Here is a 15759-nt window from a genome sequence, read left to right on the forward strand (position 1 = left end):
TGCCCTGTCACAATGAATTTGAATTTTATTTATAATGAATGTAACACCCTCTCGAAGTATTAAAGATTGTGGATTACAAGCGAACCACATGCCCTGGCGGGTGTTGTGGGTTCGAATCCGGTTATAATCTCAGATTATAGCTTGGTTCGACCCATGCACCTTCCAGCATTGGACAAAAGGTAGGAGTCAAAATGACTACTTGTCAAGCATAGCTACCAATACCCCCCCCCCCCCCCTTCCTTTCCGCTCTTCCCCTCCTTCACCAAAAAATTTTCATTTCTTTCCCTACCGTCCCTTCATCAATTGTAGAACCATCGTTTCAAAAAAATATTAATATATATGTATGACCACATTTCAAGGTCAAGACTAAAAACTTGAGATTAGTCTACCACATTATTATGTTAGGACTGAGATATGTTAGTGCGAAATTTAAGCCTGATAATTTTGATAGAAACAAAGCCTTTTCATTTAATAGAAGTACATTTCATAAAAATGTTTGAACTTTTATTGAGATTTCAAATGCAGATAATTTTGCTATGCTTCCTTCAAATTTTATTGCTGTTATTTTTATTTCCATTAAATATCGATTCATTTTTTGATACATATTTCTAATGCTAAAAAACTGCGTACTCTCCGCCAGATCTCGTTCCACCTAGTCAAACCATCTGGCTCACTGCGCCCCAGGTCGACTTGTTCCTACCAGATTGGAAGCGAACACCATCTTTCAGAGTAGTTGTCCAGCATTCTTGCAATATGATTTGCCCATTGTATCTGTCCAGTTTTAGCCATATTTTGAATACTGGGTTCGCCATAGAGCTGTGCGAGTTCATGGCTCAACCTCCGCCACCATACTCCGTTCTCCTGTGCGCCGCCGAAGATCGTTCTTAACACTCGTCGTTCGAAAACTCCGACCACGCGCATTGTCCTCCTCCTCGAGCATTATCCACGTTTCATCCCCGTAGAGACTTCCGCTTATAATACGCCTTCGGATCTCACGGCTGGTGTCTGTTAAACACAAAATAATCTGTGGCAACCCTGTTCATAACACCTTGTAGTGCTTGTTGAACAGCAGGTAGGAGAGACCATCAGCTTGACGAAGCCCTCTGTGTGATTCGAATAAACTTGACAATACACCCGAGATCCGAACACAGCACTGTATATCATACATCGTAGATTGAATCAGTTTGATGAGCTTCTTGGGCAAGCTGTTCTTGTCCATGGTTTTATATACCTCTTTTCGGGCCGGTAGTCTCATATGCGACTTTGAAGTCAACGAACAAATGGAGCGTGGGAACTAGACGACAGAAAATGATTTGAAACAGCACTTTGTGGGCGAGATTGAGAACAGTGATCGCTTGAAAGTTCTCACAGTCCAACTTGTCGCCCTTTTTGTAGATCGGGGAGATAACCCCATCTTATCACTTTTCCGGTATCTGTTCCGTATCTAAAATTCTAACAATTAGCCGGTGCATACAAACGGTCAGTTTTTCTAGTCTCATTTAATTAGGCTCTGCTCTAACGCCATCTTTCCCAGCCGATTTATTGTCCTTTAGCTTTACGATGGTCTCCTTAACTTCGCCTATCGTTGAGGCTGGCACCTCTTCTTCGTTTGTCACACCGTCGATTTGGGCATGGCTGTCCGCCTGGGTACCATTCGAAGCACTGCTGCCACCTTTCGGTCACCTCACGATCATCCATCAAAATACTGCCATTCATATCCCGACACATTTTGGCTCGCGGCATAAAGCCTTCGTGAGATCCGTTCAGTTTCTGGTAGAACTTTCGGGTTTCCTGAGATCGATGCAGTCACTCTAACTCCACATACTCCTGCGATTCCAGGTAGCACTTTTTCTACCGAAAAATTTAGTTTCGCTGTATCTTCTTCTGTTTATGTCTTTCCACGTTCTAACGTGTGGCAATGCGCATTTCGGCCGCCCGCACAGCGTTCTCCTCATCCATAAACCTCTTAGATTTATCGTCAAATCGTTCCGTTGACTTCGTGCCACGTGTCCAATAGAGCTCTCCGCTACACTGCTAACGGCTGTTTTGATGGTGTTCCAACAGTTCCTCGACAGTCCTTTTCCGGCAGCGCAGTTTCGTATGCGCGTAGTTTACAGTGACATTTCAGTACTGTAGCCGCGTTAGATATAACCGAGGCCGGTGTCGGTACCGGTATGTTGTTCGCAACGGTGAGTGCTGGGCGCATCTTAACCATCACGCATCAGTGGTCCTAGTTAGCGCTACGATAGGATCTGACGTCAGTGATGTCTTAGAAGCACCGACAATCGATCAAAACGTGGTCGATCTGTGATCCTGGGCCCTATTCACCTCACCTCACCTTACTTCTCTTACACGTCCTATTCTCACAGTCACCTCACCTCACCTAACGGCTCTCCGTTTGATTTGTAGTCACCCAGGTGAGCGGGGTCACATAGGTGACTATGAGAATCGCAAATTGTCACCTCACCTGAAAAATTAAGGTGAGGTGATTGTGAGAATAGGGCCCCCTGTCTGTTTTGGAGACCCCCAGCTGTACTGTACCCCTATAGGAGTCTATACTGGTCCTCTAGTTCTCTTTGAATAACTTCACCACCTATGATACCGTCAAATGATGGATTACCAAGTATTTCCCTGATCTATCTGAGAGGTGACCAATGGTGATATCCGTTTGTTGTACGATTTTTCTCGCCGCCTTAGTGGTGCCAGGATGAATACAAAAATGCCGCTGAAGGACAGAGCTGATCAGGTACTGACTGACCGTACAGAATAGCTTAAGCGATGGACTGAACACTTTGAACAACTCTTCCGAGTTTCAAATGTTAGAGACCAACAAAGCCAGTAGTGTATGACAATATATGGGAAACCGCAACTTTTCCGGTGGACTGGATGCAGGGCATATTGGGCAAAGTCTCTATAAAAAGAGACCTATGTGAATGCGGTAACTGGCGTGGCATCACGTTGTTCTGTATTTTTCTGCGAGAACTCTGTAATGTAATCCTCAACCGAATCCAGGATAAGAAAGACGCTATTTTCCGGCGGCACCAAGCTAGATTCTGTGTAGACCATACCACAACGCTCTGCATTATATTGGAGCAGATCCACAAAAAGGACTCTCGTCTGCTGGTGTTCATTGACTTCGAAAAGGCGGTCGACCGACTCAACCCTGAAAACATCTGGGGCACACTTAGGCATAGAGGAGTATCAGATAGGCTAGTCCATCTCATCCAGGCTCAGTACGAGGCGTTCTCGTTCAAGGTTTTGCACAACGGCATCTTGGCCGACCCTTTGAAGGGTCTGGCGTGAGACAGGGCTATTGACTCTAACAGCCTCTCCCAGCCGAGATTCGAACATACGACGACTGGCTTATTAGACCAGCGTCTTACCTCGAAGCCAACTGGGAGGCATCCTTTAACAAGGGAGCAGCTAATTGACCTCAACCTAGCCGCTGACATTGTCATGCTCGCACAACACAATGATATGCAAAGCAAGTTAGATGACCTCTCCGAGAGCTCCAAGGCAGCAGATCTCACAGTCAATGTAGCAAAAACTAAGTAGCAAAACTAAGTGGTAGTGATCACTTACAATCCTACCAATTTCACAGTAGCGGGATAACAAGTTGAGCAGGAAGACGCCTTTCAATATCATCTTAACCAGAGAATGCCTGATGATGGTGGTACCAAGCCTATTTTAGCCACATGGATCAGGAAGGCCAGAGGTGCCTTTGCAGGTCTGCGAAACTTTTGGCGTTAAAACCAGATCATTATACATACGAAAACCTGAATTATTAATTCAAACGTTAAATCCGTATCCCAAGTAGCACACGTTGTCACAATTGAGTCGCAGCGGCTGATATGCGACAAATTTAAATGTAAAACTTCGGTTACAGTAACCTAAAATATAACAGTTGTGTAACCGAAATAGCGCAACTTATGTAACTAAATCTGGTTGCATTAACAGTTACTCAATAACCAATATGTAACATGTATAGTTACAAAATGGTTACTATTGAAGTTACACATAAACTGTAAATTGACTTTCAATTGGTGGCAAATTAGTTATCTTGTAACTTTTATTGCATAGCGAAAATGTAGCAGGTTTATTATTTCAATCTATGGCTGTCAACGTCAAGCAGTAAATTTAACTGTTGAATATAGAAGAGTGTATAAATTATTATTTCAACACAAATTTTAATGCAGTTTCAAATTTATGGTGAAATGCATGATTCTAGCTTTGAAAAATTCACGCGCTCTTATTTAATATAGCTTTTCGTTACTTACTTCTTTGAAAAATTGATGTTTTGTAAATCAAATATAAAAATTTAAATTTTAATTTTTTGATTTTTTAAATTTATTCTTAGCAATAATGAATTAGTGGAGCATTCACCTAGAAACCATTAAAAATCAAGTTGCTTTCGCTATCACTTCTATCACAGTAAAATTCATAGCCATTTTGCCTTTGGTTCTAACTACTACACCATCGTCCTTGAAGTTTTGTATCGTTTTCGGCATATTGCATGAAATGATTTTAAGCAGCCATTGTTCATTGTTCACATTGTTGATATCGAAAAGGTATTTTTTAGTAATTGTTGTGAAAAGAAAGTGTTAATTTAATATCAAAGAATAGTTTCAGTTTGAATAAAACAGTTACCACCAGTGTTAATCATAGAAGGTTACATTTCAGTTACATTCTAGTTGTACGTAACCTTAGCCTTCGACCTGGTTACGGTATCGGTTATACGGTAACCAATATTAAATCCGTTGTAGTCACTTATTTCTTATGTCGTCATTTCTAAGTTACACTGTAACCTATTTTCATTGCCGGTTTTGTTTCGATGTAACTTGATCGTTTTGACGTTTGAGAATAATCATCATTTGTTGACTTAATACCAATGTCTGGGCGGAGAAGATTCCAAGTACCATCAATTAAGTAAATAAACGCATTTACAAGAGCATTTCACAACCCGTGTACCAATTGTTTATCTTTACCATTAGCAATATTCTTCAGGTCTAGTTTTTCCTTAATCCGTTGTGTTTACAAGGAACAGTGAACAAATTGTTGCGAAAATGTTACTAGCCGACTTTTTTTGACTTCGTAACTGCTCGTAACGGAAAATTAACTGTTTTGCGACCAGCAAGTTGATGACAGTTTGGAAAAAGGTTTCATTTGTGTCACTTGATAACTATTTGGTAACTCGTAACTGAAAGGTGACTGTTTTGCGACGACCAAGTTGTTGACAGTTCGAAAAAAAGGTTTCAATTTGGTCATTTGGTAACTACCTGGTAACTTTTTGAGATTTTTGTCACTAGAAAACTAAAAAGTAACTATTTTTAATTTTATGTAACCTAACTCGTTACAAGTATCCTAAATGTAACTGCTGTGCAACCTTTTTGTATTTTTTTATTTTTATGATTAGTTACAAGTGCTACTTGGGATTGCTGTATGCCTGCGAAACGTGGTGCCCCAACAAACATTTTTGTTTAAGATTAGATTATTCAACTATTGTATAGCTAAAACCAATGGAACAAGCGCTTGATAAGCTGTTATACAGCAAAAATGTTCCTTGGGGCGTCTCAGTGGAGACAACGCAAAAACTGCAGGTATTTATTAATCGGTGCCTGCGATATATCATTCGTGTCTAGTGGCCTGGCAATTGGATTTGCAATGAGGAACTCCATCGTCGATGTTATCAACGGTCGATAGCAACAGAAATTCCTGAACGTAGGGGGAAGTGCATCGCACTTTGAAGAAAGAAGCGAACGAGATCTGCAGAGAAGCACTCGACTGGAATCCGCAAGGACAGCGTAGAAGAGTCAGACCCAGAGACTCATGGCGACACAGCTTAGCCAACGACATCTGGGCTGTAGACGAGAGCCTGTCCTGGCGACAGGTAGAAGCCATGGTGGGTAACCGTCAGCAGTGAAAACATCTGATTGCATTCTTTTGTTCTGCCGGACCGGTGTAAGTAAAATCTCTGAGATGCAGTCAAATTTTTCACGACGACTTACATGATTTATTGCGGAACTACCCCTTGTTTCGATGCCGTCTCGATAACCACTTAACAGTATGTGATGAAATTCGGAGTCATTACACTTTTGACTGGTTTCAGTCAAAAATTAATCAATTTTTACCCAGCGCTAAAACGTTATAGACATAACTTATGTGTCCCATTTTTTTCGACCACAGTCTTTAGCATTATTACAGAGAAACTTGATGCCACAACAGTTCCGGTATTCAGGTGGGTCTCCAGGTATTCTAACTAATATAGAGTAGGGCGGAGCATAAGTGCGATGTTTGAAGTTGTCATCAATTTTCGTGAGATATAAAGAAGGACAACAACAAAATATATTTCTTCTGATCAAGTGCCGATTCGCACTTTTACCCCACTAGCGAAGCAAAAGCGCGAAGCTCGAATCCATGAAATTAGCTCAGCAGTAGCTAACAAAACCATATTATCTTCAATCTGCAGTATGTTTCGGTAAGGAATATTCTTAATTTGGACTTTTCCTATTTCGCGCTGGTGTATTGCAGGCTCCGTCAGATCGAAACTTTTCCAAACGTTTGGTTTTTGTTTCATCAGCGGAAAAACATTGTGTGCCTAAAGCTGTATATAATTAGTTATATATTTTTGCCTCGTCCATGAATCGCACTTTTGCCCCGTCCGAGAATCGCACTTTTACCCCGCTAGGCGCTTGACGGGGTTTAATTAAATTATGGATTAAATTGTAAATTCTTTTCACCGTATTTTCAAAACAGATATTTGATTTGATTGTGATTGATGTGAGTGATGTCAAACGCTGCTACAAATTTTCAACAAATAATATGCTCCTGTTGGTATCGTATTTGCCGTATAACGAAAAATTACATCAAAACCGCCCTAAAACATCATTTGCACATAACGAGGCAACTATGCCTCGTAAGCAACCAATGTTTACGTTAGATTCAAGCTGTCAAAGTACTCACCCATCCATGCCAATGTAGTCATTTTACTTGGAATCTGCACCGATAAATCATTGAATCGCACTTTCACCCCTCCTTACTGTACCCTCCATCTAGTCCACCGGAAAAGTTGCGGTTTCCCGTGTATTACTGAAGACCTGTTGATCCGGTTGACAGATCGGCAATCCTACTGCTGACGATTCGAGACGGTTGCGGAGAACTATTTCCGGGCTTGAAGGATTTTGAGATGCCCCTTTCAGTCGTGAAAGAGGAAAAAGAGAGTTACACCACCGACACCAACGCGTGTAAGGAGACTCGATGCCGCATTCCACCTGGAAGCTGACGATGAACAAAACGCTGATTGAAACGACAATCCTTTATACGGACTTGAAACTGAAATTTTGCTTATGAAAGACGTACGTGCAGCTGCTGTACTTGTATTATAGGGCGGATTATTTCTACAAACGGAAAGCGAAGAGTAGCGCAGCCGTATAGACCACGTGCTGTAGACACATCTTGGAGAGATATTTATCGTACACTTGGCGAAAGTCGGCAGGTTACAGCGTGCCGGTCACGTCGCGAAGATGCCGGACAACAGGGTGTCTGTTCTCTTCAAGAGCTCTGCGGCAGCCCTGGGTTTGCCTAATTGTTCTCAACATCTTCGAATTCAGCTTCCGATTTTCCGTTACACTACATGCGCCTAGATATTAAATGATTCGAGCTTTAACACACAATGACAATACAAACAAGATTTGCATATAATATAAAGGTATTACATATTTAAAGGTAATTCCATTTCTAGTTTTGAATTATTTATTGCAATCCATTTGAAGTTTGTACCTACAAAAATAAACAAACGCACAAGCCAGCGCTTTTTATCAGCAAACGTGGTAAATAATATTTATTCATTTTTGCTTTATAGGGTAGACGCTCCATTAGTCGCGCAGCTAAGCACAATGTAATTTCTTTTTTCTTGTTTATTGAGGTATATGCTTCAATTAATGCTTGTGGGATATAAATTTATCAAACACAAGGCAAAACAATTGCATTCGTTGTACGAGAAGCTTTATAAAGAAAAAAAAAAATGAATTCTCCGATTCAATTATATTGTACCAATAGTTGCGCTAATGTTTCCTTAATTGAGTTTGGTGTTCCTTTAATTGTGTTATTCCGTATACATTGCTAGGTTGCTAAGTGAAAAAACATTGTAGTGCAACTATAGAAATGAGCGCCTAGTTGTGCACTCCAACTGCGTCTATAGTTGTGTTAGATTTTAAAAAATCGGCATTTTAGCAAATAATGCTTTAATTTTAAAAGGTGTAGTCTAACTACCAATACCCATGAGAAGTTGTTTTAAATAATGAACATACTTGTTTTATTTAAAATGCTACGGTGACGAAAATATGCATTGCATTAATAATGATTAGTAGTACAACTATTGGTACTACCACAACTATTGGATCAACTACCCTATGTAATTATAATTTTCAGTAAAAACTGATACCCTGTTTGTGTCTTGAAAGCTTACACGCATCATGTCATTCTTCGTTGCTAACATTAGCTTCTTATTAACATTTTATCAATTATAAGTTAGCACTTGTAGGTCATGGGTTATTTACGACAATTACGAAGGTAGGTATATTCCTTTATTATCGAAGTAAAAATGATTTCGTTATGCTTGTAATGAAAGGGGGGAGGGGGTGTTGGCGGTTATTACCCCCGGCATTTTTGCATTTTATGCCCTTGGCATATTAAAATGAAATGAACTGAACATTAATATATGGAATCTCATACATAGGAAATAGTGATGATGGCTTTAACCATGAAGAACAATGCGCCTCCATCTGTTATGAATTTAATTATTAAGCATGGTTGTTCTTCAGTGATTGTTTGAGAAAAGTGGAGACAATGTCAGGGTCCCAAAAACTTAAAAACTGCTATCAAAAAATCTAACAAATTAAAAGCCTGAGACACTTCCTTGCAATGCCAACATCTCAAAGTGGTCAATCAGCAGACTGAAACTTGCATGCCTTTAAGATGGTGGTGATTTCCCACCGATTGAGATAGCTAATCCAACCTTATCAACAGTTCAATTCCTTCAGTCTTGGTTAATTTTACAGCTGCCCGGTAGCTACGATAAGGTAAGATACAAATCTTGGGAGATACGGGAAAACTATAAGTAGGTGCTAGCGGGGTATTGTTCTGGCAGTTTGTGCCACGAAGGTAGCGAAATCAGCTAATATGGAAATAATCGCAAAAATTTTCGTTTTAGCACTATCAGTGAATGTCGTTGTGGGACGTAAGTAGCACTAAAGCAGTTTTGATCACATGGAAATGTGTGATTTAATCTGAAGAGGAAATCAAAGAGCTAAATAATGGCTAATCAGTAAAACTTGTGATAATAGAGAATAAATTCTTTACTTCAAATCAGTTTGTAGATACGTTGAAAGTTAAATCTGCGAAGACAAAAAATCAGTAAATTTAGTATGCATTCATGGATTTAATTTTGTGAAGAACATGTTAATACAAAAAAGTTAAAAAAAGTTATTTTTGGTGGTGGTATGAAGTAATTAAATTAGGTACCAAAATATAACACGTATCTTTCATTTAAGAATGCTCGGTTAACATCAGAAATAACCTACAGTCGCCGGAACCAGTATTTTTCCAAGGAACGCAGCTGTGGGCTCCGGATGGGCCAGCGCTAGTTTGGAATTCAGGTCAAACCAGCAGAATTTCCTGCCAAAGTGGCCAACTAAACGGATGTATGATTGAAATGGTGGTGTGATTTCTTATCTAAATAAACGTCAGAGATTTTTTTTCTTGAATCTGTAGTCGGTGTTGCAAATGCCGACCTCACATGTCAATCCGGGACGACATTTACTATTGGTGGAACGCCGGTAGATTCTTCCAGCTTGACCTGCTCGCAGCGCATAACCGGTCAGATAGACATCACGACAACATCATGCGGGAATGGTGCCGGCCAGCTGCGAAATATTGGATTCACAACAGTGGAAGGTCCACTTGTAACCTACATTCAGTCGTGCTACAATGTGAATACGGCTTCCGTCATCTACACACGTCACATTATTCCTGGCAGGGCGATTAATCGTAAGTTGTGCGGGATATTTGGTTCAACAAAACTGGGAGTTTGTGCCATTTATTTTTAGATGCAATCAGTGAATCGTATCGACCATCGTTTAAAGTGGCTGGCACTGCTGGCCATGTGAGTCCGGCAACCTCTTATACAACGGCCCAGCAGAGAATTCGTTTGACTACTTTATTGGGCTCGCAGGAGCAAGCGGATCGATTCATTACTACGAGCTCCTATATGTCACGTGGTCATCTAGCTCCTGATGCAGATGGAATCTTTCGGTCGTGGCAGTGGGCTACTTATTTCTATGTAAATGTAGCTCCACAATGGCAGGTTTGAAAATTAAATTCTATTGAACTGGCATTGCATTAACATTGCTAGTTTTTCTTCAAAGGTTGTCAATGCTGGAAACTGGTTGGTAGTGGAAAACGCCGCTCGGAATATAGCTGGTCGCTTACTAGAGGACGTGCTTATATTTAATGGAGCTCACGGTATCATGACATTGCCTCATGTCAATGGACAAGCTATTCCCATTACCCTCGAAGCGGGAGGCATCGAAGCACCTAAGTGGTACTGGAAAATTATTAAATCACCCAGTACCAATTCCGGTATCGCTTTGATCACCAACAACGACCCCTTCCGGACCAGCATGCCAGCCGCGGAGATGCTCTGCGCGGACGTATGCAGTACATACGGATGGGGCAACGCTAATTATGCTAACTTTGCCAGAGGATACACTTACTGCTGTCCGGTTGGTGAGTTGATGAATGCTATTCCGGCCATTCCGGCCGAAGCTGCCGTCTCGAGTGTGTTACGATTTTAAGGCTAAAGTAATAACGATGACTTCATAGCTATTATTTGCTAGTTACACATTCAAAGTAGAACTGCTGATTTTAACGAGTTAGTTGGATTTTTTTTAGATCGCTCTATAATCTAGAACTGAACAATATAGAAGCTGTTATCAACGCATACCTACTGTATGTCTGATTTATTGAAAAACTATAGCAAGGTGTGATTTCATATTTAACAACTAATTTTTTTGAAGCAGAAATAGACAATAGAATTGTTCTAAATATATTCATAGCATAATATGTAGTTGGTTTGATCTATTATGAACCCAGTTTTGTTTGTTATTTAATCTAAGTTAAAATATTATAATAAGTTTGAAGCATGCTCTATGGTCAACTTTTTATTTAACTTGTCCGAAATTATAATATTCCAAAAAGAGATCAATATTACTAACTTACTCAATATTACTATTACTAACTTTCCGACTCGTTCTGCAACATCTCTGGCGTACCACAGGGGGGCAACCTTGGAGCCTTGCTCATTTCTCTTTTTATAAAAGAACTATCAGCTCTCCTGCCACCAGGCTGTCGGTCTTTTTATGCTGACGACGTCAAAATCTTTAAGATAATAATTAAAATGGATTCCGACTGCAATGAACTGCAAACACCTTCTGGGCAAATTTTAAGATTAGTGCTCGAATAACATACCAATCGTTAGCATCTCAATGTGCTTTGCCAGCTCCTTTTACCTAAAAAATAAGCCTATAACTTTCAGTTACAACATGGCGGGACATTTGTTACAACGCCTCTGTCAGATTCGTGATCTTGGTGTCGTCCTAGATAGCGCACTAATTTTTCATATACAACGGGTGGCAACTAATATTTTGGGATTTTTTCAAGGCCCCTATGCACAACTACAAACGAGCGCAGAGAGAAATGAGAGTGTGTATGTGTTAGCTCTCTCTCTCTCTCTCTCTCTCTCTCTCTCTCTCTCTCTCTCTCTCTCTCTCTCTCTCTCTTCTTTCTGTCAATATTTTTTGTTTTGCTTATACTTGCCAAGTTTAGCTCAAAATGGTGTCAAAACAAGAAGTACTTCGCACAAGAAGCGCGTTGTAAAAAGTATACGGTACAACAATTTAAAATCAAAAATGTTACGGCTTCGACTATTTTCCATATCCTAAGACCCTCAACAACTACTCGCAAGCAAGGTAGTGGAAGACCAGCCAAAATTATTGACGCAGAAGGACTTCGTTCTCTTTCTCGTGCCTTCAACAACAAGGATTCCGTGAACAAACGGGATGCCGCAAAAAAGTTCCACTTTTTCCACCCGTACATCTGCAAAACATTGAAAAGAGTTGGAATAAAGTGCCGAAAGAAGATAAGAGCACCGGCATACAGTGAGCAACAAATTTCGACGCTGAAATTCCAATGCCTTTTTCAAATTTTGCTCGGCTGAGACTGTACTGTCAAATGAATGTGAATTGAGTCAAAGCTTCCACAATACAACAAATCCTTCAGACATGTAGGGAGTACAACATGCCTACGCATCATATTTTCGTAGGTTTCAGGGCAGCACACGATACAGTTGAGTGCGAACATCTATGGCAGATAATGCACGAGAACGGTTTTCTGGACAAACTAACGCGACTGATGAGAGCTATCCTGGAGCAAGTTATGTATGTTTTGGGGACATCGTCGCTAGAGTAAGTAGGATTTTTGTTGTTATAAAGTTCGGTTGTTATAAAGTGGTTGTGGTAACCGAAATAACCGACTAACTTCAGTCGTAATACAGTTGCTTCAACTAAATAGACCTAATGTGTGCTACTAGGGAACTGTCCTGTACACTAATAGTCGGCTGTGAAGTCTGCCGATAAAGAAGGGTCAAGTCTTAGGAAGACGATTTAGCCCAAGATTTTGCTTTTTGGGGACACCGTCCAGTGCTTGATGGTCTAGAATCTAGAATACGATTGGCTCTACGGAATCTGCATTGACGTGATCCTGATAACTTACCTACATATCCCGACCGCTGCCGTTTGTTTGGTCTCGATACACTGGAGTGTCGGCGTAAGGTACAAGAGGTGTTGTTCGTGGCCAAACTGCTAAATGGGGAGATCGGCTGTCAAAAGCTGCGGTCGCTTCTAAATTTCCGCGCATCTCAAAGAACTCCGAGACCAGCAACGTCGGTCTGCTGACTAATCGGTTTCACCACATTGAATTTGGTCGCAATAAATCAGTTGCATCGTGTACAAAAATCTTTAACCAAGTTGAGGAATATTTTGAATTCGGCGAACCGTTGAATAAGTTCAAGCGTTTAGTGACAATAAGATTATCGTAGTTGATTAATAGTAGTTCATTAGGCTTTAAGTCAGATGAGTTGTGAAACAAGAAAACAATAAAGCAATAAAACAAGAGAGTGGAGAGTTATTCCCGTAGCCATCCTTGCCAAAAATCTTCTAGAATACATTCCGCTAACTTGCAATTGTTGCACAGATAGCGGATTCGCTTGTAGGCCCCTGCGGTCGTTATCGTATACCACTTGAGCTCTCTAACAAGTGATTCAGCGTTAGTGCTTCTTAAGCTTCCGCTTCAAGCGGTATGCAGGAAAGTATTCTGGAGTTGATCATATTTTTAGCTTCTTGTAGAATAACTTCAAATGCCTCCTCATCTGGAACTCATTTACAAAAGGCCGTAGGGCTAATTTTTCTGCGCGGACCAGCCGCTCCCAGGTGCCACCCGTATGGAGGTCCGCTGGTGGGTTGCAATACCATTTAGTAACACTGGCGTGCCCAGAGGTGGGGCACTACCACTTCAAATCATTCATGGCCTTAGTAAAATGGGTATTTTAGGTAGTATTATGTTCAGTATGCTTTTCTCAGAAGAAACACGTATATTTGCATCTAAATCTTTTTTTTAAATTAATTTTGTACGGTTGTGGATTCTCTTGGTCACCTTGGACACCGCGTACTCTTCGCCAGATCTCGCTGGTAGTCTTATTCTATTTGAGCGGGCTCAATACGATCAGCCAAACATACCAATTCATTTTCATCGATGAAAACGGTTATTTTCAACTGTGAAAGTATATCGGCACAGTCGGTCTCGCCGATCATCATGGACCTACATCGTTTTCGACATATTTATTTTCTAACGGGTGGCAACTAAAATTTTGGAATTTTTTCGCGGCCCTTATGCTAAACAACAAACGAGCTCAGACAGAAATGAGAGTATGTTTGTGTTACCTCTCTCTCTTCTTTTTGTTAATATTTTTTTTTTTGTTTATGCTTGCCCAGTTTTGCTAAAAATGGCGTCGCAAGAAGCATTTTGGGAGCGCGTTGTACACTTCTACGAACTGGAACAGAAATATCGGCAAAAAGTATACGGTACAACATTTAAAAAGCAAATATGTAGCGGCCTCGACTGTTTACCATATCCTAAGATGCCCAACAACTATTCGCAAGCAAGGTAGTGGAAAAGCAGCCAAAATGATGGACACAGAAGGACATCGTTCTCTTTCTTGTTTCTTCAACAACAAGCCCTCTGGTTTGGCTATCAATTAAGATGCACCAGACGAACGTTTGAAGAAAATTTTGATCCCGTTTCTACAAAAACATCGTGCAGATGGACAATACGTGTTTTGACCGGATAGAGCATCATCGCATTACGCCAAAAAAAAAAAACACAATCGTTCCTGAATATCCATTCCCATACCCATTACGGACCGTTTTCAAATGTACACTAATTTTTTTCAACAATGGATAATGTATCTTTAATTTCGGTAAATCAGATCTTCTTCATGTATCTTTGTCTTTTTTTGACAGCTTGAAAATAAATCCATAATTTTAGTTGCCACTCGTTACTCATTCTTCTCTGCTTCGCGTTTTAGTTTGGTGTATTGCTCAGCAACTGCCACAGAGGTTTGGCGTACAATCTCTATGTCATCGGGCTCAAACCAAGCAGTTTAGTACCTACGCAGTCATTGTGATGTGAGTTATTTGAAACGAGTCGTTCAAGTACCTCAATAAAAAATGACAGATAATGGTTTACGCATCTACCGACGATAAGATCAACTTAATTATCAACCATCGTCGGCTGTACACGTTGTAGGTTGCCTATCTTTGTCACGTGTATAAGGGAATTTAATCAGTCATCGTCAACTATCAATAGATCGACTGAAACATCAGAGGTTGATTTGCAGTCAATTCAGTGTGCTGAACAATAATGTTCAAAAGAGATCGATCAATTGCGGGCGAAATCGACATATCATAACCATTTTAAAAGTTTATTGTTGATCCGACAATTCTAACGAAAGAGTGAAGGAAATACAACTGCTGTGCATAGGCTTTTAATAGGCCATATGAATAAAACAGTTTGTTTTGCTTTCCCCGTGTAAATCTTATGGGAGATGTAAAGTAAACTCTTTTATTCATATGACCTAATATGTTCGGTAATAAAACTGAAGTGGTGAAGTTCAATTTATATTACCATAGAATTAGGAGTAGGACAAATAGTAACAGCACAGACTAACAGACGTAACACTAAAGCCTCATTCCATCGTCAATAAAAACGATCATTTCAAATTTTCGCATAAGCCGAGATTCAAACAACAGTCGCTGCGCGAGAATGCCGCTCGCCTGCGCTGGCGCTGGTGTCAGATATTATTATTATAGCATTGCTAAATTTATAGCACCCTACTCTGCGTAGCGCGAAGACTGCACCAGGTCATGCTAGTGTTTTTGCCAAGTTTTAGGGGTGTCAATGGAACGATGTTTTGTTAGAAAAGTTGTTCAAAGTGTTACGTCTGTTAGTCTGTGCTATAAGCTTAGCATGGAATGCAATAAAGCTTGTTTACATCTGCATGATGTTCATATGAACTAGTTCAGAAATTTATGCATGTACATTTGAATGGCTCAAATGTTCACCCTTTATACCAATCAATGTGGGCGAGTA

General features: G+C 40.3%; 1 protein-coding gene across 1 annotated transcript; it reads left to right on the plus strand.

Annotated features, from left to right (window-relative positions):
• The first annotated feature begins 9177 nt into the window (after positions 1 to 9177).
• LOC128735648 (uncharacterized) lies at positions 9178 to 10850 on the plus strand. The gene is made up of 5 exons (XM_053830132.1): positions 9178 to 9235; positions 9549 to 9698; positions 9769 to 10044; positions 10104 to 10360; positions 10422 to 10850. The coding sequence occupies exons 1-5, from the start codon at positions 9178 to 9180 to the stop codon at positions 10848 to 10850; spliced, it is 1170 nt and encodes a 389-aa protein (XP_053686107.1).
• The last annotated feature ends 4909 nt before the right edge of the window (positions 10851 to 15759 follow it).

This window comes from Sabethes cyaneus, chromosome 2 (assembly GCF_943734655.1).
Source record: "Sabethes cyaneus chromosome 2, idSabCyanKW18_F2, whole genome shotgun sequence".
Taxonomy (NCBI): domain Eukaryota; kingdom Metazoa; phylum Arthropoda; class Insecta; order Diptera; family Culicidae; genus Sabethes; species Sabethes cyaneus.